Genomic DNA, 20259 nt, shown 5'->3' with positions numbered 1-20259 from the left:
GTGAAATTTAAATGATAATTTTGGAGTCAGGCCCTTCATTTTCAATATGGCGGGGGGGAGGGGGAGGAGTGTGAAATATGAATCAAAATGCTGGGATTCTAAAGAAGCAAAGCTTTATTTTGCTTAGCTACGTATTAAGGAAGTTGAATATTTTTTGGAAACTGTTCTGTTTTTGTATTCTTTTACTGTATGTTTTGTGAATGTTAATGGAAACTATTCATTTCAGATTTTAAATAAATACAAAATGGAGCTAGGCTCCTGTCCCTTATCTCCCAAATAAAGGTGGGTTCTGTTTATCACCAAAGTGAGTTGGTTGGTTTTTTGTTTTTGTTTGGTTTGGTTTTTAAACTGGGTTATAAATAAATATAAGTTCTGTTTTTCACAATTTTAGTAGTAAACATGAGGAATAGAGGATATATATTATTTAAAATTAGGATGCTTTCAGAGTTTTTTGTAAAGTATCTGATGCTGTTTAAAATGGTCTATGATGTGAACATCAGTATCTACTTAAGTACCTGGATGCAGGTTGCAGGAAGAACTTCTTTTGCTTTTCTGTGGGCAATTAAGAAACACGGCATCTGGATGTGATGGCTAGCTTTCTAAATGCATAGCTCAGCTCAAGACTGCATAATGCGGTTAGGAATTGTGGGCAATGGGATTCTAAACTTTCAAAGCTCAGGTTTTAGATTATTGAAGTTAGGAAATGAGGGAGAGAAGGAAAACGTCATAAGTCTGTAACATATTTTGTGTGTTTACTATATGTGTGGTTGTAATATAAAAAGTAACTTTAAAATGGCATCAAGAGTTTCCATGTTTGTTTCATTGGCTTCCATATAAAATTTGCTCAGTTTACAAATAAAAATATCTGCCAGACTGGCAAATTCCTTTGGGCTCTGAAATGGGTTCTTTCTGGCACATGACTTGCCACTTGTAATAGGGCTTTTGCTAAAGGAACTAGTTAACAATTCTGTAGATGTGTGAGCTCAGAAAGCACCAACAGAAATTGGAACAGTTCCCTTTTTTTTTTTTTTAACTTAAGTCAACAGATAGGGCTCTGTGCTTGCAGTGAGTGGATGTTGTAAGGATCATTTTCTTTATCTTATTTCCAACTACAAATGTGCTTAAAGCTCTCTCGAAAAGGACTATCCTAATTGTGACTTTGAAGGTACATTGCATTTTAGCATATAACTGATTACTGGAAAGTTCTTCAATGTCTGTTCCCAAAAGAAAGTGCTTCGTTAAAATAGTTTAAGATGCCTACTAAGTAAATGCCCAATGCTCAGATGTTTTGAGCACTTGCATGTCTTGCTGAATTAATTTGGAATCTGGATGCTTGAAACCAGTGCCACTTGGATCAGAAAATTTCACAAAACTTCAGTTTCAAAGACATCTATAACATTGAGAACCACAGCAAATGCAATTATATGTGGTCTCCTTGAATTGGCTTTGTCAGCTACTGTTCCCTTTTAATATACTAAACTTCATATTTTGTAGTGCTCTCTTTGGCCTTGTGTAGACTGGCAATTTGCCCCAGTTACAGCTGGTGGCATACACTCGTACAACCTCAAAGTTGCTGTTTGTACTAGTAGGCCACATTCAGACATGCAGACACATGCAGTTTTTAGCACTGCAAACCACACACCCAGAACATTAAAATGTGCTCCATGCTGAAAATTTATAGGACAAGGGCAAAATTTGTTACCAGGATTTCCCAGTAGCAAAAAAAAGGGGGAAAAAAAAAGAAACCTGCCAAGAATAAAAGCAGTGCATGCTACAGTAGTGTGAGCTGGAACAAATAGAGGCCCAGTCTTTTAAGGAGACACTCTGACTGCTGGCCAGAGCCTCTCTACTATTTCATTTGTGCCCCAGCTACTCCAGCATGCTGGGAGAAGCGAGGAAAGGGCAATTTGCCTGAAGCAGACAATTTGTCTCTCACCAAAGTGCACGTGCAGGGGTGTGCCCTGCAGTACAAAGTAGCAGCACAGATTTATGCTGTTACTAGCGCATGCCCCTGCACATCTGAATGTGGCCCCAGAATTTAGCCATCCTTGAGATAGTTATGCTTCATCTGCGCAAATAGGAGCTTTGTTTTCCTGTAGAACAGGTTGCTTCAGTGCAGCCTCAGTGATGGGTATCAGGGCAAATGTAGAGGGAGGTTTTCTTTTATTTTCTCTACTAATTATCTTCTTACTGGTATCTCAAACATTCATCTACTTAGAAGAAGAGATCCTGTCAAAGTCAGGAGACCCAACATTTAAACTGGCCTTTATACCTTGTTCTTAGTCACAGTTATCTACATCTGTTCAAAACACCTCCCCACTATGAAGAATGCAAAATATATGTTATTCTTCAATAAACAAGCCTTTGTTTTATCCCTAGTTTTGGGATAACCAGGCAGTTTGTTTCAGGCCTGTCCTTTTCTTATGAGTAGTCCTGACCTGCTTTGCCATTCTGTTTCCACAAAACATAAATTGGGTAAGGACAGTGAAGGAGTCACCTGAGTGTGCAGAGCAAAACACAGCTCATGGGGTTTTTCATGACTCTTAAAGCGTCAGCTGCCTCTCTAAATCAGTATATCATCCTTTGCTTGTTTCTGTAGCAACAGCATTGACTATGTTAGTTTAGTTGTGGGGCTAATGTTAAGTGCCATGTGAGACATACCTAATTATTCTTTGATTCTGGGCTCTGTGTATAGGTGTGCAGGTAGTCTAGATTCTTTACATTTTCTTAAAATTATCTTGGTAATAGAATTGTGAACTTAAAAAACAAGCAAAACCTCTTGATATGTTAAAACTGGAGGATAAAAGGCTTTCCCCATCAGAGCAGGACAGCTGTGGGATAAGTAAAATTTGTGGCCTTAAAGTGAATAATGTGTCTTTTAATTTCATTGGGGAGGTGAGACAGCATGTGAATACTTTTTCATTTGTACAGATAGTGAAACTGCCTGGCTTGGAAAAATTGAAATAAAAGACAATCTTGCTTACAGCATGCAGTTGTATAAATATTTTTGCCATCATGGCTGGAAATCAGTACAGTCATTACTGCCACTCCTTACAAGCTGCAGTGTTTAAGGGTGGTCCCTACATAAATATTTATTTTGTTAGCATGAGATCAAGAACTTTGTATTCATTCAGTTTTCTAAGTACTCTTGCTTCATTTGTGTTCTTGTTTTGCTGGTTATAATTTTTGTATTCCCCGTCAAAAGACTACAGTGAAGTATTTTGCAGCTTCTCCATCTTAAAAAGAAGCCACAATGCTCTAGAAACAGGCTTTTGTCTGAGAAGTTGTAGTGAAGCTTTCCCTTTTTAAAGGAAATAAGTACAATAAGACCATATAACAGCCCTTCTGTAACTAGGCATGTACTTTGGGGGCCCAAAGTACTTTCTTACCATTATGAAAACCTCCTTCTTGTGCTGTTGAGGTTTTGTGGGCATTTGGGTTTGAAGGTGCAAGATGATAAAGTAGCGAATTTCCTTTATAGGGAGATAATTCAGTCCTGAATGCTTTTTAAAAACAAATGAGTAGCTAATATAAATTAGCTGTCTGAATGACGGGGCCTACAGACTTTTAGGGCCCTGCTCTAACTCATGACACTTTACACACAACACCATGAGCTAGAGCCTACCCTCCCACCCAACAAACATTTGCCTGTTGGGTGAGAGGGGGAGCTGGAGTCTGCCTGCTCCAGCCCTGGCCAGCAGGTGGGAGCACTCCAACAGCCTTTGAGGAGACTGCCTAACCAACCCTCTGCCCAGGCCCCCCTCCTCCCATCTCTGGGCTGTCAGCAGGGAAGGAGAGAGAGGGAGCAGCACAGAGCTGCCAGCTGGTTTGCCTGGCCAGAGCTGGAGAGGAGGAAGGGGTGGAACAGAGCTCCCTTGCCTCACGCCCCCCCCAGCTACCCCAGCTGAGGCATGGGGGGGAGCCGGGCTGGGCCCATGAGGCAAGGGATAGCTGTGGGGGGGCTGCAAGGAGCGAGCCTCCATTCGACCTCCCAGCAGCTCTGTGCTGTTCCCTTCCCCTCTCCCTCCCCACTGACAGCCCCGCAAAGCAGAAATAATCAACCCTGGAGGGAACCAAGTTCTTTAAGGCACTCTGCTTTAGAGCACCATCATCTTTTACCTGACTTGACCAGGGTTAATTTTTCATGCCACCGGCTATTTAAAAGCGCTCTGCATCCATGCATGTGTGTTGTGTCACAGCTTTAGAGAGCCTTCGTGCAAAAAACGTAACTTGTGTAAGCACACTGAGATTCATTCTAGTGTGATAGAGCAGAAGCTTTGTTAACAGTTCTGTTGTTTCCCTTCAGTACACACAGTAAGTCATGAGAAGCACATGATTATATGATGTGGTGTCATCACAACTGCTAAGGGACTGGCTTAGGAGGCAGGTCTGAGGTTTGCTTATGGGTAGGGATCATTGGAATTTGCGCTGGAAGTGCGCTTCATGGTGGCTCCTTCAATTTTACAGATTCCCCCATGTGCCTCCCCCCTCCGTTCCCCTTCTGATTGGTGGAGGTGTCCTAGCAGCCCTGCCACTTGCTCCTGGGAGCTGAAAACCAGAGTTTTAAATATGCCACAGTTTTTGCCTCCTGGCCAGTTAGGACCAAGTGGGGGCTGCCAGGGCCCTTCCACCAATCAGCAGCAGGAGGCAAAAAATGCATATTTAAAACCATGCTTTTTGCCTCCCTGTCAATCAGGGGGCAAATGCCAGCGCTGACAGGGCACCTCCACCAGTGAGCAGCAGGGGGCGCCCGGGGGAATTTGCAAGATTAAAGAAGCTGTCGCACAGCACACTTCCAGCACAAATTCCAGTGGTCCCTACTTTTGGGGAATGGGGCCCACTCTGGGGTAGTAGGAACTAGGGTATAGACACTTGTGCATTAGGGCTCCATAGTAGCATTGAGTGCTAGGTATATGCTGCTACCATGGTATGAACAAACTCCTTAAAAAGTTCCTCTTCTCCCTACTCCTCCTACCCAAGGACTTGTAACATGAGAAACATATTTCACCTTTGCCTTCCTTGCTAAAGTCTGCCAACTTTGAGGAGATGTATAGAATTACTTGAACTCTATTGCAGGGTGCTACCTTTTTTTTCAAACAGCTGCTGTAGGTAGTGGAGCAACTGCTGTAAATTGACACTTGAAATGCATGCATTTACAAAAAAAGTGTGTTTTACAAAGTGAAAAGATGGCTAGTGGTGCTTCATTTTGATTTAAGTTTTTTTAAGTGAAGATACAATCCACTCTTAATGTGTATGCACACTTTAAATAGCTGTAAAGGATGTTGACAGCCCTTCAGCTGTGTAATATCAAATGAAGAATATTTTTATAATCTTGTTGTTTTTTATACAAAAAAAAATTGTGAGGTTTTTATGTGTAGGTTGAGCACATAATAAAATTGGATTACCGAATAGTTTGCATGTTTGTTTCTAAGTTTGTCTTTTACCATGTTAAGAAAAAGTATTAGCTTTTGCATTTTTCTCACTGCACTGAGAAAATAAGAGGTATATGTTAAATACTTCGTATCAAAGTTTTGTTAGTAAAACATCTTTACAGGTCCTTTAATGCAGAAGTATCTTCACAGGATGATATTCTTGTCTTCCTACTTCCTGGTATATTTTTAAACTAAAAGGTCTCTTTCTTTGCATCGCAAACATATACTCTGAGGCATCTTCAGCAGTTCAATCTGGGGAGTAGCCAAGATTGCTTATGAGTAATAATTTTTTCCACTGCATTCTTACCACCCCCAGCCCTTAACAAGGAGCATTTTCATCCTATTCTGCTTTACTTCACCCACATCTTATGCAACCTTACTTTAAAAAGATATATCCTGTGCAGATATCCAGTTTGGATGACTCAGTTTGCGGAACTGAGAGTGGTTTAGAAGAACAACATATACGTATTTTATGGAAAAATATGTGGTTCTTGCCCTAAAAACATACAGTCAAATTCTGAGGGGGTGGAGTTGAAGAATTGTACAAAGTATGAAATCTCTTCTCCCCTTCTTTCCCACCTTTCTTTCCCCAAGTGGCTGAAAAAAATTAAATAACAGTATTCATAAATATTTCTACTTTTGAAAGACTACTGTTTAGTATATCAGTAATTCTGTTCCAAGATACAATAGAACAGCATTTTTTAAGCACTGAATATGTAAAATTCAGAGTTTTATCTAGTTCTGTGGGAATATGCTTGCATGAACATAATCAAGAGTGCATCTACAGACTGAGCCAATTTAGTGCTCTGGCTCTGATTCAAATATTTTCAATTTAATAGCTTATAGAGAATAGCCTACTCCCACACATTGGCTTGTTCATATTTCAGTTGCATTTGTAAGGTGGCTCACTCAATTTTACTTGAAAACTTTCCATAGCTTCATATATGAATAATTATACACTTTCAGTAGTCAAGGTAAGACACTATGCATTAGGGTGGTTAAGCATTTTTTTTTGTTCAGGATTCTTATTTTAGTAAATGATATTGTATGGTTATCAAATATGGCAATAATGTAATATTGAAATATTCACACTGAAAAGGCATGAAGTGGTCAGACTGGCTCCCAGAGGAATTACTTCAAAGCAGTGTTATGCTTTGTCCCTATACAGGTGCCAGTAGAGGTCACTGAGCCATTTTCCCCACTTCTCTGCCACCACTCATACCAACTTGTATAGTCAAGAAGATTTTTATAGGCAAACTTTCATAAGCACCCCTGTACTTTCTCCATTGCTACAACTTTTATATAGAAGAAATTCTCCTAGAGTCCTACAAACCCACTAAATCAAGGGTCGGAGTGTTTTTGGGCAGAGTGCCAAAAACACCTATAACCTCGATTTGTAAGATGTTGGCATGCCAGGGATGGATGGCGAGAGAGTTGTGAGGGGCCTGATCCTTGTTGTGGGAGCACAACCCTGGCCTCTTCCCCACCATCCACCCAAGGTGCATGTGCTAATTAAAATGCCTTCATGTGGCACACATGCCAGGGGTTGCCTACCCCTGCCCTACATGATTCTCCTCTCAGCTCTTTTCTTTCAAACCTGCATTAAAGACCACATTAGCCACTGTACGCAGATAGTACCATTGCTACTCCTTACTGCAGCAAATGCAGTTGTTTTTAGTGTCATCTTTTGTGCTGCCTGCCATCTGTTTGTTGTAACCATCTGATGTCTCTAGTTTTATACCTGAAACTGCAAGTATAACTGGCTGGTAAACAGAAGTAACTTCCCAAAATGTATTTTTATTTTATTTGCTAGGCCTGCCCTGGAACAAAAAGTCATGTTTGAAAATTCTCTTGGGAAGAAAAAGTCTCAAATTCCTTTTCAAGGTAATTTTTAAGATTGGGTTTTTAATAGGGGTGTGCAAAATGGGCTGTATTCGATTCGAATTCAGATTTGGCCCGAATTGGGGACAGTGGTTCAATTCATTAATTCGGATCACTGTCCCAATTTGATTCAGCTGAATCCGAATCTGAAGATTCAATGCTGATTCAGCCATAGACACAGCTTTAAATGTTTTTTCTACATACCTTGAGGTACCAAGTGCAGCTTATGAACACTGCAGTGGTGGGGTGGATGGAGCGTCCCACAGGAGCGTGGGGGAGTACTTCCAGTGCACTTCCAGGTCTGCTGCCGAGCACATGCCCTCTCCCTGCGCTGCACTGGCTCAGCAATTGGCTGTGAGGGTCCCTGGGTGCCCCCCCCAGACGTAGGAGGCACCAGTCGCTGAGCTAGGAGGCGTGGGGAGGGGCCCCCAGTGTGCTCCCTGGCAGACCTGGAAGTAGACCAGGAGTGCTTCTGGTTCACTTCCGGGTCAGTTGCCATGTGCGCTGGGGACCACCACCCCCCACACTCCTGTGGGATGCTCCATCCGCCCCAGCATCTCAGCATTCATGAGCCGCCTGGTACCTTGAGATATGTAGAAAAAACACTTAAAGCTGTGTCTATGTCTGAATCTCCAAATAGATTCGGGGGGTTCCAATTCAATTTGGAGAGATTAAAGGGTCTCCTGATTCAGTTCATAGATTCAGCTGCTGAATCGGGCCAAATTTCCACCTAATCAAATCGGCGACCGAAGCTTCACACAGCCCTAGTTTTTAGACCCCTTACACAAGGATTATAAAAGCCCTCCTGCTCCTCTCCACCCTGACATTTCCTTTTCCATTTGGAAAACTTCTGACAAGTTCTAATTATAAAATTATTTGGAACAAGGTCTATCTTTTTATTTATTACTAGGGCTACCCCTGGGGCCTAAAATGAGCCCTCTCTTCCCCTGCCCCCTCTCTACCAACTTGAGACATCACCTCAAAACAAATAATAAACCTATATTTTTAGAAAGATAAAAACAGATGGTTATCTTCCAACCACCCTTTTCTCTAACATTCTATAAAAGCCAATTGTAATAAAAGCAAACAACTGTGTTTTGTCTTAAAATGTGTGATCTAATATCCTTCAACTCTTCAAAGATATTTCGATGTCACTTTTATGTATGATTTAATCTATTGATGTTACCACATTAACTCTTCCAGTGTTTTTGTCATAGTTGTTTTTTCTATAACATACAAGAAATTGACCGAAAACTTTGTTCAAAATGAATTGGTTAAGTCGGGGTTGCCAATCTGCGGTGTACATGCCACAAGTGGCACTGGCAGCTTCTTTATGGCGCACAGCAGATCAGGGCAGGGGGCAGAAAGCAGAGCAGCAGATCATGCAGAGAGCACAGGGCAAGGAAGAAAGTAGAACAGCAGATCAGGAAGGGGATCAGAGTGGCACTTGGGGAGGGTATTGGAGCTAGTTTGCAGCATGCCCATGAAAAAGGTTGGCCTCACTGACCTATGTAATTTGACTTGTACAAAATGAGAAGTATTAAGGGTTACATGCATACTTAACTACTAAACTAAGGTCAAAGGGGTCTGAACTTTCCTTTCTGATGATGTATTAGCTGCGCTGATTACTGCAGGGGCAAATTAATGAAAACCTTCCCATAAGGTAATTCTTTTAGGCAGGGCTATTGGTTATGTTGGAAAAAATCTATACTTGCGCAGATGGCCCTCCTGTCATCTGGTTCTGCACTGACATTTGTAGTTTTCACTTTTTAAAAGTATAGTTTGCCTGCGGTATAGTGAAAATTTGATGCTGATTTAGGTGTTAACACTTGCAATGACTGGTGCTATGAGAGTGAAGTGAAGTGGCAGTCATATAGAAAAATATCAAAATAACTTTTCTTTCCATCCAGAATAAGTTAATTTTCTTGTGAAGATGTTCTTTAGAATAATTGACATGACTTACTCCCCACCTGTCACTTGCTCCTGTCCTATCACGTAACATTTATACCTAATTATAAATCAGTAAATAATATACAAAAACTCCTATTTTTCCCATACCAAAAATATACATGAATAGCTTATTTATTAAGAGGATGTAACAAACCTATTTTACTATTTACTCACCAAGTCATGTTCAAGTAGTTCTGTAATGTTCCTTGGCTATTGCAGGCAGTGCATTATAGAGAAAAACCAGGTTTCTGTACTCTGTTCCTAAACTTTGGTTAACAAAAGAAGGCCTTTGATGTGTAGAGCTCCCCCCCCCCACCAAGTGTTCTTTAGTTTAACTTAATTGAAATTTCTGTCTTTGAAGAGAATCAGGGGACTGGAGTGAGAGTTTTCTCCCGGCTTTTAGCTAAAGCGTTGGAGCTAGTGAAACTTTATTTAAGAACATTTTCTTTCTAATTGGTGGTTGATTGTCAGCATGTCTGCCCAGTACCCCCCTATCCTCGAGATTCTCACCTGCCATGACTTGGATCTTTAAGAAAAATAGGGAGGAGGTGAGCGTTATGCCAGGGGGTACCCACAGGAAGTACCACGCTGGATCAGATCTATTTTAGGTGCTTTTATTCTGACAATTTCTGTTATTTACAGGTACCCGCTTTATGGGGAGTAGGCAACTTAGCAGAACCTTCCCAAGCAGACCTTGGGAACCCCCAGGTCTCCTTGCCAGTCCCAGTCCAGCAAGGCAATAAATGGGTGTTGCACAAAGTCCCGGTCTCTGCTGCTAATTATCCTATTAGCTGCTTATTGCTACCGCCGCCTGCACGGCTTCCACCGCTAATTATCCTGTTAGCGGCTTGTAGCAGCCGCCGCCCGTGTCTGTCTCTCCGGCACAGCCGGCGTGCAGGCTCCGCAGCCCTTTCTCAGGCCGTCCTACCCTCTCAGTCCCCGGCATTTCTCTCCTCTGCTGGAGCCCTGGACTGACCCAGATGCTTTGGGGTCAGAGCAGGGTTGTCCGTGGCCTGAGTCACTCTCTGACAGAGCCGGTGTGTAGGCTCCGCGGCTCGGCTCCACTTATCCTGATCCTCACCACCATTCCTATTGACTCCAGGTATGTCGTGGCGAGGTCTGTGTTCCAGGCTCTCCCTTCCCAGATCCTTTTCTTCAGAAGGTCTCCCTTTAGCCACTCCTCACTCTCTTGCTGTCTTCCTCTGAGGTGCCCGAAGACAATCTCTTCTCCACCTTCTCCCTCTCTTATCTGGAGAGTCCAGTCTTCATTAGTTCTCTAGGGGCTGGTCCCCTCCCCCATGTCATAAATGTTTTCAGCTGTACCAGATCCTTTAGTGACAGGGTCTCAGTCAGGACCCTGTTACACTGCTGTTGGAGTTAAATAGATGCTGTCACCAAAACAAATTTAGTCTGACCTAAAAATGACACCACTCTGAGCTGTTTAAGTTGTATTTTGTGCTGTGATCTAAAAGTACCTCTGCTGTCCAGACAGCCACTATTTCCTAGTTTCAATTGCTCTATTTTTACAAGAGAACTTAGTGTCTGTAGGATTGTGTGACCTGCAGATCTGGGCAATTTTGTAGGTTTTCTGAATATACAAGTGGTGGTTCAATGATAGGAAAACTGAAAGTAAGCATAAAGGTTGTGCAAAGCTTTGGTCTGTGATTCAATTCAGAGAAGATTTGGCCTGATTTGGAGGCCAAATCACCAAATCTGAATCAAATTGCGAGAGGGGAAAAAACCTCCGAATCAATTTGGAAAAGATTCAGAAGGCAGTCTTTCAGGGGAACAGAAACTGAGAAGAGAGAGGTGGAGCAGGTGGGGAAAACTGACATCTGTAGCTGGCCTGTAACTGTGATCTTTCCCTGAGTCCCCTTCCAATCACAGTCCTCTGGGGGAGGGACGTAGAAACAGCATATAAGCCTCTGTCTGCAGGCTTTCTGTGCCTTCTATGAGCTGCTTCTGCTTGAGCAACAGCATCTGAAAGGTACTGGACTGGCTTGGCTTTCTACCTAGTCAGTGTCTTGCTAGTTTCTGTTCTTGGAAAGGATTGTATGTAGCTTACTAACGAGAATCTCTCTACTTATCTCAATCCAATCCATTTCTTTCAACTTATATTTGTTCTTGTTTTTTTCCTCACACTTTTTAAAAAGAAAGTTGTTTTCCCTAGCAGTGTGATCCATCACTGTGCAGGAAAGCACATACATCACACACACTCATACACATACAGCATAGAAGAAGTCAGATAGAGATTATTAAACACAACACAGAAGAAGTCTGATAGTCATATATCAGAGAAGAAGAGGAGGAGATATTATTAGTTAGTTACACATACAGACATATTTTCCAGCACAGGAAAGATTAGTATGAAGTGTGCTGCAAAGGTAGGTGCCAGGTCTTCTGGCAGGGGAGAGAGAGGGGCTAGCACGGGTAGGGGGAGAGCTAGAGCTGCAGGATTCTCCCCCCACCCCCTCAAACATAGTTGCATTTTCTTTCTTGGCAGCCATGAGTCTTCTGTTGCCAGTGGGAGCAAAAAGGTGGGAGCAGTACCTGTCCCTGCACTTGTACAACTTCCCCTAACACCAGAAATACCCACCAGCAGCAGAATGACAGTCTCCTCCACCCCAATTTCATCTCCCAGCATTGAGCCTCCCAGTGCCAGAGGAGGAGCTGGATCTGGAACCAGGGGACCTGAGCACCCTAGCTAAAGAAATTATGGGGACCAAGGGGGAATCTGAGGTTGTGCTCCACACCCTGCCAGGACTGAGGATCCCCCTTGTGAAAGGCAGGTAGGAGGCGCCATAATCTCCAGCCGCTGCACGCACTCACACAGTCCTGGCTGGGGAAAGCCCAGACCTGTCACGTCTTTGATAGGCCTGAGACTTGCTGGTTGCACTGGACTTCTGAGGCTCCAGGTGAGCTCAGCTTAGCTGCCTGGGATGCTAGCTTTCAGGTTGAAAAACACTTTGTCAGGCTGAGGAAGCACTTGCAGTTGGTGTGTGTGCGCGCTCTTCCTGGATGGAAGGAATAGTAAAGAAGCCAGTGGCTGGCATGCAATGCAGGCAAGTAAGCCAGTCTATGAAAATGGAAATGGAGGCATCGGGGGGTGAGAGAGACAAGCTGGGGTAGCAGGGAAGGGGGACTCTCCCCGTGGGTGCTCCCCTTCCTGCTTCTTCCCCTTTTTGTCACGCTCCCCCGGCAGCCACAATGTTAGTTTCCTTATTTTGTTTCATGTCTGGTCACCTTAGGGTGAGGGGTTTGTGGTGAGGGTATTGATTGTGTTTCCCTTTTTAGGGTTTATCTACTTTAGTTTCCTGGAGAGAGCAAATTAGCAGGAGCTCTTAGCACCAGGCTAGGGTAGCCGGGACTTCGTCCAACAGCAGGAAAGGGACCATGTGAGAAGGCAGGGAGGGCCAACAGCTTAAGATTTAGACGGCTCAGGGCATCAAAGAAGACAAGCCCAAAAGTGGGGAGTGACCAGACTCTCCAGGTCCAGCCAGGGCCCAGGGTACTCATCGGCAGGAGGAATCGCGGGGACCAGGGAACGTATCGGCTGGGGATTGCCGCGAAAGATCTGGAGGCCTGCCCCAAAGGGTGACGTGTGACTGGGGTGTAGGGGAGTTTGGAGCCCCGTGAACGACCGCCATGATGTGTGACAGCTCTGGAAGCATCCTCAAGGGGGACCCCCTCCACTGAAGGAACATTCAAAGTTGTGGCAGGCGAGTTTGAGGATCACCCTGAAGGTAACCGAGGCATCCTCTGGGGTCTGCACAAGGGTCCCTGGCGAGCAAGGTCAACAGCTCGGGCAAAAGTGGCGCGAGAGCGACCCACCAAGAGGAGGCGGGCGCAGCAGGTTTTATGTTTTGAGCTGTAGGAAGTTGGCTTCTGGTGATGAGGTTAGGTTAGCAAGGTTTGAATTTACAAACCACTTTTCACAAGCAGGCTTATGAACTTCACTTCATCAACCTCCTAGATACAGAAACTCATGGACTCAATATAGATATTGGATTTATGACACACTACAACCTGCCTGACATCTGACTCCCCAGATACCTCTCCACTTCTATCTGCTATATCCCCCTTCCCTCCTACCCCAGCCTGTCTCTCTCACCCCCTGACGTCTCCATTTCCATATTCACTGACTAGCTTTCTTGCCTGCATTGCATGCCGGCCTCTGGCTCTTTTACTATTCCTTCCTTCCATCCAGGAACAGCACACACACCAACTGCAGGTGCTTCCTCAGCCTCATGAAGGATTTTTGAACCCGAAAGCTTGCTAAGACATATTTCTTTAACTATTCAGTTGGTCTACCAAAAGATACCAGATTGACCCAGAGGACCTTGTCTGCCAGTGCCATGCCGTTAGACCAGCACCCCTATCGCCTGTCCCCATTCAACTAACCAGAAGGACGCAAGGCCCTGGGCAGTGGGCACATCTAAGCCCCAGGGCTGGAGCTGTCAGGAAGAGTTTTCTGGTAGCTGCTGGTGAAGAAGGTCTTGCAGGAAAGGAAAGAAAGGCTGTGTGACAACTTGGCTGTCTGAGATGCTGCTACTAGTATTACTGTGCTGCTTACTAAATTATCACCTGTTGTTATTTAAAGTGGTGGACTGGACTGAGGCTGTAGGGGAGAAGGAGCCCCAATTGGGGCACACTTCCATGTCGTGTAGAGGCCCCAGCGCTGGTGGGGGTGCACCTTCACACAGACGCACAGTGTCACACATGTCATGAGTTTTGCTTGTCAGCAGCCTGAGGTGCTGTTTCCCAGAAACCTCTGCACCTGTCTCCTCGAAACCTAGCAGGCTTTGTGGCCTCAGCTGGGGCTACCATACCTACATTTTTCACCCTGCTGCACCTTAACACACACACGTGACACGAGTTTTGCTTGTCAGCAGCCTGAGGTGCAGCTTCCCAGAAACCCCTGCACCTATCTTCTTGAACCTTGGCAGGCCTCATGCCCTCTGAATGGGCTACCATTCCTACTATTTTTATCCGAATCAGCCAAAAAATGACAAAGTTATAGATACTTCAGTGATTCTTCATTATAGTCTATGACCAAACCTTCCAAAGTCAATTCAGCCGAATCAGTTCAGGACAGTGATCCGAACTGAATACTTCCCTATTCGCACAGGCCTAGTAAGCATTCATTTTTTTGCAACAGGGCACCTCTGCCAGTTTTTCCAGGTGTAGGTCCAGGGAGTAGATGGTTTGTCCTCTTATTGCTTCCATAGTTACTAACGTGGAAAAAAGTGACTAATGTAGGCAAATTTAATAAAGAAGCCTCAATAAAAGTGCATTCTTTCTGGTATGTATCACTGGCTTCATTTTTTTTTCCTCTTAGCAAAAAGAAAGCTAACACACGTTCTTTGTAGCACATATCCAAGTGCTCTTGACTACTGTTGTTGTTTCTGTTTCAGTTAAATCATAATGACCTGTTGATGATGGCAAATAATTCCCCTTTCCCTCTTTAGATGACAGTGGGCACATCTACACATTCGTTAATGTGCCTTTGGTACTGCACATGGAGTTTAGTACCCCTGGGCATTTTTAGATGTGTAAGAGACTTGGTGCCGGGTACTTTTGAAAGCACCTGGTACTGTCTTGCATGCATTTGTATAAACGGCAAAATGCCTATCAGCACTGAGAAAATGGCAGTGGCGTGCTTTTGACCTATAACACCTCTAAGGTGTTTCAGTTCAAAGGTGCATAACCGCCATTTCCCCAGCGCTGGTGCACATTTTACCATTTATACAAATATGTACAACTCAACACCTGGCACATCAGTTTGTGCATAGAGAAGATTTGATTAATCGAGTCTGCTTCAGCGTGCCAGAGATCCAGAATGTTCTAGCACAAAAAGGTATGTATATAGTATGTATGTATGTACATAAAAGTACCTATAGGTACATATAGGTCTGTTAAAAGGTATGTCTAATATTAGATACTAGATAAAGGTGCAGTAGCTGTTCTAAGGCATGGTGGCAAAGGCAAATTATTATGTTTTTTACACTTAATGCACAGTAGACTAATTAGTGCATTAACGTGGTTTTTGCCATGACGTGCTAATGCACAGTAGAACAGTCCACTGTGCATTAAGGTGTTTTGTGCAGGCATCCTCAGTAAGAACTATCCCATAGGTGTATCAAAGGTCTGATTATCAATGATTTTGCTCTCTTTCTCTGACCATTGATTTTTGTCACTTTGACGGAGCAGCTTGAGTGCTCCATCACTTTAAGGGCTGGGGCAACCAGCCGCCAGGTGTCTGAGAGCAGCCATTTTGGAGAGCTATGATATAAAAGCAGAGCAGTTTATGTTCAGAAGGGCTGGGAGCAACATCACCTGGTAGAGCTTCTGTTCTAGGAATATCTCAGAGGTGAGGGTGAGGCTATGGGGAAGGAGGAGGCCTCATTGGTCCTGGATTTGACCTGAAACTGTACCCTGCTAAGATAGTCCTGCCTGTGGTGGGATAGGGCCACTTAAATGCCAGGTTTGAGGACCATCCCAGTGTAAGGCGGGTCAGGGTGCCTAAACCCCTGCCCAAACCTTTGGGTGGGCTTTGGAGGCAGTTCAGGGCCAGGCACACAGAGAAATTGCACCTGAGTCCTGTGGGGTGGTAGACCCTGGAGGTGGGCCAGGCACAGCAAGAGAGTGCTACCTGAGCCTGCAGAGGTATCCTACCTCGAGCCCCAAGTAAGAGGGCAAAGTGGTGGGCCAGGCATGGCAAGCTTAGTGCCGCCTGAGCGTACAGTGGTGGTTGACCCCGAGCTCAAATGGTAGGGTGAAGTAACAAGGCCCTGAGTTTGGAGTGGAGTAGCCAAGCCCTGAGTTTGGGGCGGTGTTGTAAGAGGTAGTTGAGTTGTGGGGCCCAGTGGTGAGGCCCTGACGTAGAGGCAGTTGACAAGGCCTGGTGGGTGCCTCTTGACTAGAGGCCAGGTGCAAGGCCACATATATGAAGGCCCGGTATGTGACCCAGGTTGTAGGCTGGGTGCTAGGCCAGATATGGAAGGCCCAGTGTGTGTAGCAGTAGAGAGGCCAGGTGCGAGGCCTAAAAACATCTGCGAGGGCGCTGGGACCTTGAACTCTGGTAGGGAATGAGAGTCCCACATGAGACTCCAGCGCTCAGGTCCCAGTGCTACCTAGCTGTAGGAAACATCTGTGAAGCATGGGGTACATGTAGAGGTGGTTGGAACATTTACATTTGGCCCTTGACATCAGGGTGGATCGAAGGACAGCCTCCCACCTATTAACATCAAGGCATGGCAGGAAAAAGAGGTGGCCGGTTGGCCCAAGGACAAAGGAATGGGTTGGTCTCCTGACTGGGCCGCAAGTCGGCTCCTTTTATCTTTAGTGACTGTGACAAAAATACAAGATGAGAGAGATTCTTTAAGTTAAATAGTATGATGGGAAGTTAAACATTTAGTGATATATTTCAGATATAAATGAATGCATAAGAGGCATTTGTCTTTGTCCAAATATCTTGAGTTCAAGTGACTTCACCGTTATGCTTCTATCAGAATTCACAAATAGATCATCTGCAGGCTGCTTTTAATTCTAGGGAGTATGTGCATATTTATAAAGCTGTCTACATGTTCTCTATTTTTTGAGACAGAAATTAAACCTTAGCAGCCAAACACCTGTGAATGCTTTGTCCTGTATGCAAAATGATTTACTTTATTCTGCAGTGTTTTTAGGTTCAAGCATTCATGGGAAAACAGTCCTTTCCCTCATTTTGTTTTAATACTCAATAACTTGATATCGCAGGTACTTATTAAAAATAAGTTTCTCAAAGGTGTCTAAACTATTAAATCTTATCCTTTGTAAAAGAACAAAATAACTCTTGCTAAGGAAAGAACTGCTGTGATGTGGTGTTCTGTACCTTCTCAGAAATCTCTGATGTAATGTACTGTCTTTCTAGGAGTTGTGTCAGTGCCGACCTGGTGAAGGAAACTGTTCCTGTTGTAAGGAGTGCATGCTCTGTCTAGGAACGCTGTGGGATGAGTGCTGTGACTGTGTCGGTAAGTTTCATATTTATTGCCCCTGCTATTGTTTGTTGTCAGATCTGTATTTAGGTAATAAGCTCTTCAGAGTACAGCTTGAACCATTTGAATAAATTAACAGCACACTGGGTGTTGAATTATAAACAAATGTCAGGTCATTTTGGTTGGTGGAATTGTTGATTTGACTTGATTTTTGTCAGTGTCATGCTAACTGATTTACTAATTCCGATTTAAATCGTTTCATCTTGTTACTTTAAAGCAGGCAAGCTCAACCTTTTTTTGCCTGGTAGGCCGGATGGGCAGTGCCCAGTCTGTCCATGGTCCAATCTGGCCAGTGATCCTGATCCAGTACCTGGGACAGATGCAGTAGGACCGTGTTCAGCCACATGGAGAAGGCTGGAGGGGCAGCCTGACCCTGATCCAGCTGTGTGGGGGAAGAGGACTCAGCCTGGCCCCAACCTGGGTCTACAGTACATGACTTGGCCTTCATTGAGCTGCACAGTGTGAGAGGGCATGACCTGACCCCATGGGGACAAGATAGCATGGGCCAGCCCTGATACAGCATTCAGGAGAAGGGGCAGGACTTGGCCCCTTGGGAAAAAGGGGGCATGGCAACGCCCTAAGCCAGCCATGCAGAAATAAGGGGGCAAGCGGCCCAGCTCCAATCTGACTGTGTGGGGGAGGGAGCATGGCCCTGCTCTAACCCATCATACTGGATTTGGAAATTTGGCAGCAGGGAGGGGTGCCAGTATTAATTGCCACTACTCTCCTGCTTCCAGATTTCCTGACGTGTGGAGACTTGTGGACCAGAGATTGAGCATCCCTTTTTTTAAAACAACACTTGATACAGCAACTCCTTCACCAGATGTAATAACTGAATGCTGTGATGGTCTTCACATAGTGAAGTGCAATTAACTTATAATGCAGTTGCAGTGTAGGGTCTGCTCTTGTGTTTACCTTTATGAGCAACGGACAGAACTCTTGGATCAAGTCTGTACAGTGAACCCATCTGTTTCTGGACAGTAGGAAAGACGACTGCTTCAACTATGAGCAGTACTAGTAACAAGAAAGTCAGGATGTTTGTGAGTGAGTGCTGCCCTTGCTTAGGAATGCCATCTTCTTGTTCAGCCACTTGCTAATGGAGCTCTGCAATAAAATTCACTGCTAGAAAGGTGAGCAAGACATTTCCCTTTCCTCTGGAGGTCCTCTTCACTTCTGTGAAAGGGGCCAGTTTCTGTTGTTCTATATGCCCCAGGCTCACTGTTTCATAAAAGACTTACATTTGGTGGGCATGGGGGCATAAATGTCCAAGAAGGAAAATGTCCACTTGGCATTTGTGCAAGTACTTGGATTTTACGAATCCTCCAAGTGCTGCTGAACAGGGATGATTCCTGCGTTCTCAAGGGTGTAGACTATTTCTGACCCTGGAGGTTGCATGAAATTGAGACTAAAAGTTGTGTTGCTGTAATGACCGACCTGGTGCTCATTTCTTTTCTTTTCTTTTTTTTTTTAATTCCTGTTGTGCTTTTGCCTTTATTTTTGGTAGGCTTTTTAGTGTGTAAATATTTAAATTTTTAACTGGGGCTATGTTTCATTCGTGTAACCTAAGAATAGGAATGTGTACTTCTTTGTCATTATCGTGCAAATCTGTTCCCCTGGGGAAGTAGGATACTTCTCTGTGTTAACATTTTTTGCCTCCTTCAGATTGGAAGTTTTGTCATGTGCTTAAAAGCAAAAGAATCCTAATCTCTACAGCTGTGATGAAGAGCTTCCAAACAAGAGTCAGGTTTGAACAGGTCTCAGCCCTGCTGTTGCTTCATGTAATACTACCCTGTAGCACAGGGGTGGGCAATTATTTTGGCTGGAGGGCCGCATACAAAGTTTTGGCAAGCTGCCAGGGGCTTCATGGGTAGCCCTGCCCCTTAACAAATGCCCCACCCCTTGGTTGCCATCTTGTGGCTGGATGTTCTGCCCCCTAAGCCCTGACCTTTGCCACTAGAAGTCCCTCCCCTTGTCCCTGGAAGTACTCCTTTCAGCAAGGGGTTTTGCCATCTCAGAACTGGAAAAATACTAAATTATATTCTAAAAAGCGAACATCTACAACATTCATTAATTTGATTTCAAAAAATATTTTTGTCCTGATTTACATGCGTTTTGTGTAGTGTACATAGAGGTGCACAATAGATTCGTAGATGTTAGGGTCGGAAGGGACCTCAGTAGATCATCGAGTCCGACCCCCTGCATAGGCAGGAAAGAGTGCTGGGTTCAGATGACCCCAGCCAGATGCCCATCCAACCTCCTCTTGAGGACCCCCAGGATAGGGGAGAGCACCACCTCCCTTGGGAGCCCATTCCAGACCTTGGCCACTCTAACTGTGAAGAAGTTCCTCCTAATGTCCAGTCTAAATCTGCTCTCTGCTAACTTATGGTCGTTATTTCTTGTGACCCCCAGGGGTGCCTTGGTGAGTAGAGCTTCACCAATTCCCTTCTGTGCCCCCATAATGAATTTATAGGCAGCCACAAGGTCACCTCTCAACCTTCTCTTGCGAGGCTGAAGAGGTCCAGGTGCCCTAGTCTCTCCTCGTAGGGCTTGGCCTGCAAGCCGTTAACCATACGAGTAGCCCTTCTCTGGACTCTCTCCAGGTTATCCATATCCCTCTTGAAGTGTGGTGCCCAAAACTGCACACAGTATTCCAACTGCAGTCTGACCAGTACCCGATAGAGGGGAAGTATCACCTCCTTGGTTCTGTTTGTCATGCATCTGCTGACACGTGATAAAGTGCAGTTAGCTTTTCTGATGACTTCGTCACACTGACGACTCATATTCATCTTGGAGTCCACTTGGCCTCCTAGATCCCTTTCCGCTTCTGTGCTGCCAAGCACAGGTCATTTCCTAGGCAGTAGGTGCGCTGGACATTTTTCCTCCCTAGGTGCAGCACTTTGCATTTCTCCTTGTTAAATCTCATTCTGTTGTTTTCTGCCCATTTGTCCAACCTGTCCAGG

The 20259-nt window shown here is 44.5% G+C and overlaps 1 protein-coding gene across 2 annotated transcripts in view; it reads left to right on the top strand.

The window, feature by feature from the left end:
• The window catches only part of TWSG1 (twisted gastrulation BMP signaling modulator 1), a 47724-nt gene that overhangs the window by 13856 nt on the left and 13609 nt on the right, over window positions 1-20259 (top strand). The window contains exons 2-3 of one of the 2 annotated variants that reach the window (XM_019525429.1): window positions 7246-7316; window positions 17176-17275. In XM_019525429.1, coding sequence (XP_019380974.1) covers window positions 7246-7316; window positions 17176-17275 — 171 coding nt within the window. The remainder of the gene's footprint in view (window positions 1-7245; window positions 7317-17175; window positions 17276-20259) is intronic. The other variant, XM_019525422.1, reaches the window with a different exon arrangement.

This window comes from Gavialis gangeticus, unplaced genomic scaffold, assembly GCF_001723915.1.
Source record: "Gavialis gangeticus isolate Ggan-Ray unplaced genomic scaffold, GavGan_comp1, whole genome shotgun sequence".
Taxonomy (NCBI): domain Eukaryota; kingdom Metazoa; phylum Chordata; order Crocodylia; family Gavialidae; genus Gavialis; species Gavialis gangeticus.
The sequence above is the reverse complement of the archived record's forward strand: the minus strand, read 5'-3'. Positions and strand labels throughout refer to the sequence as shown.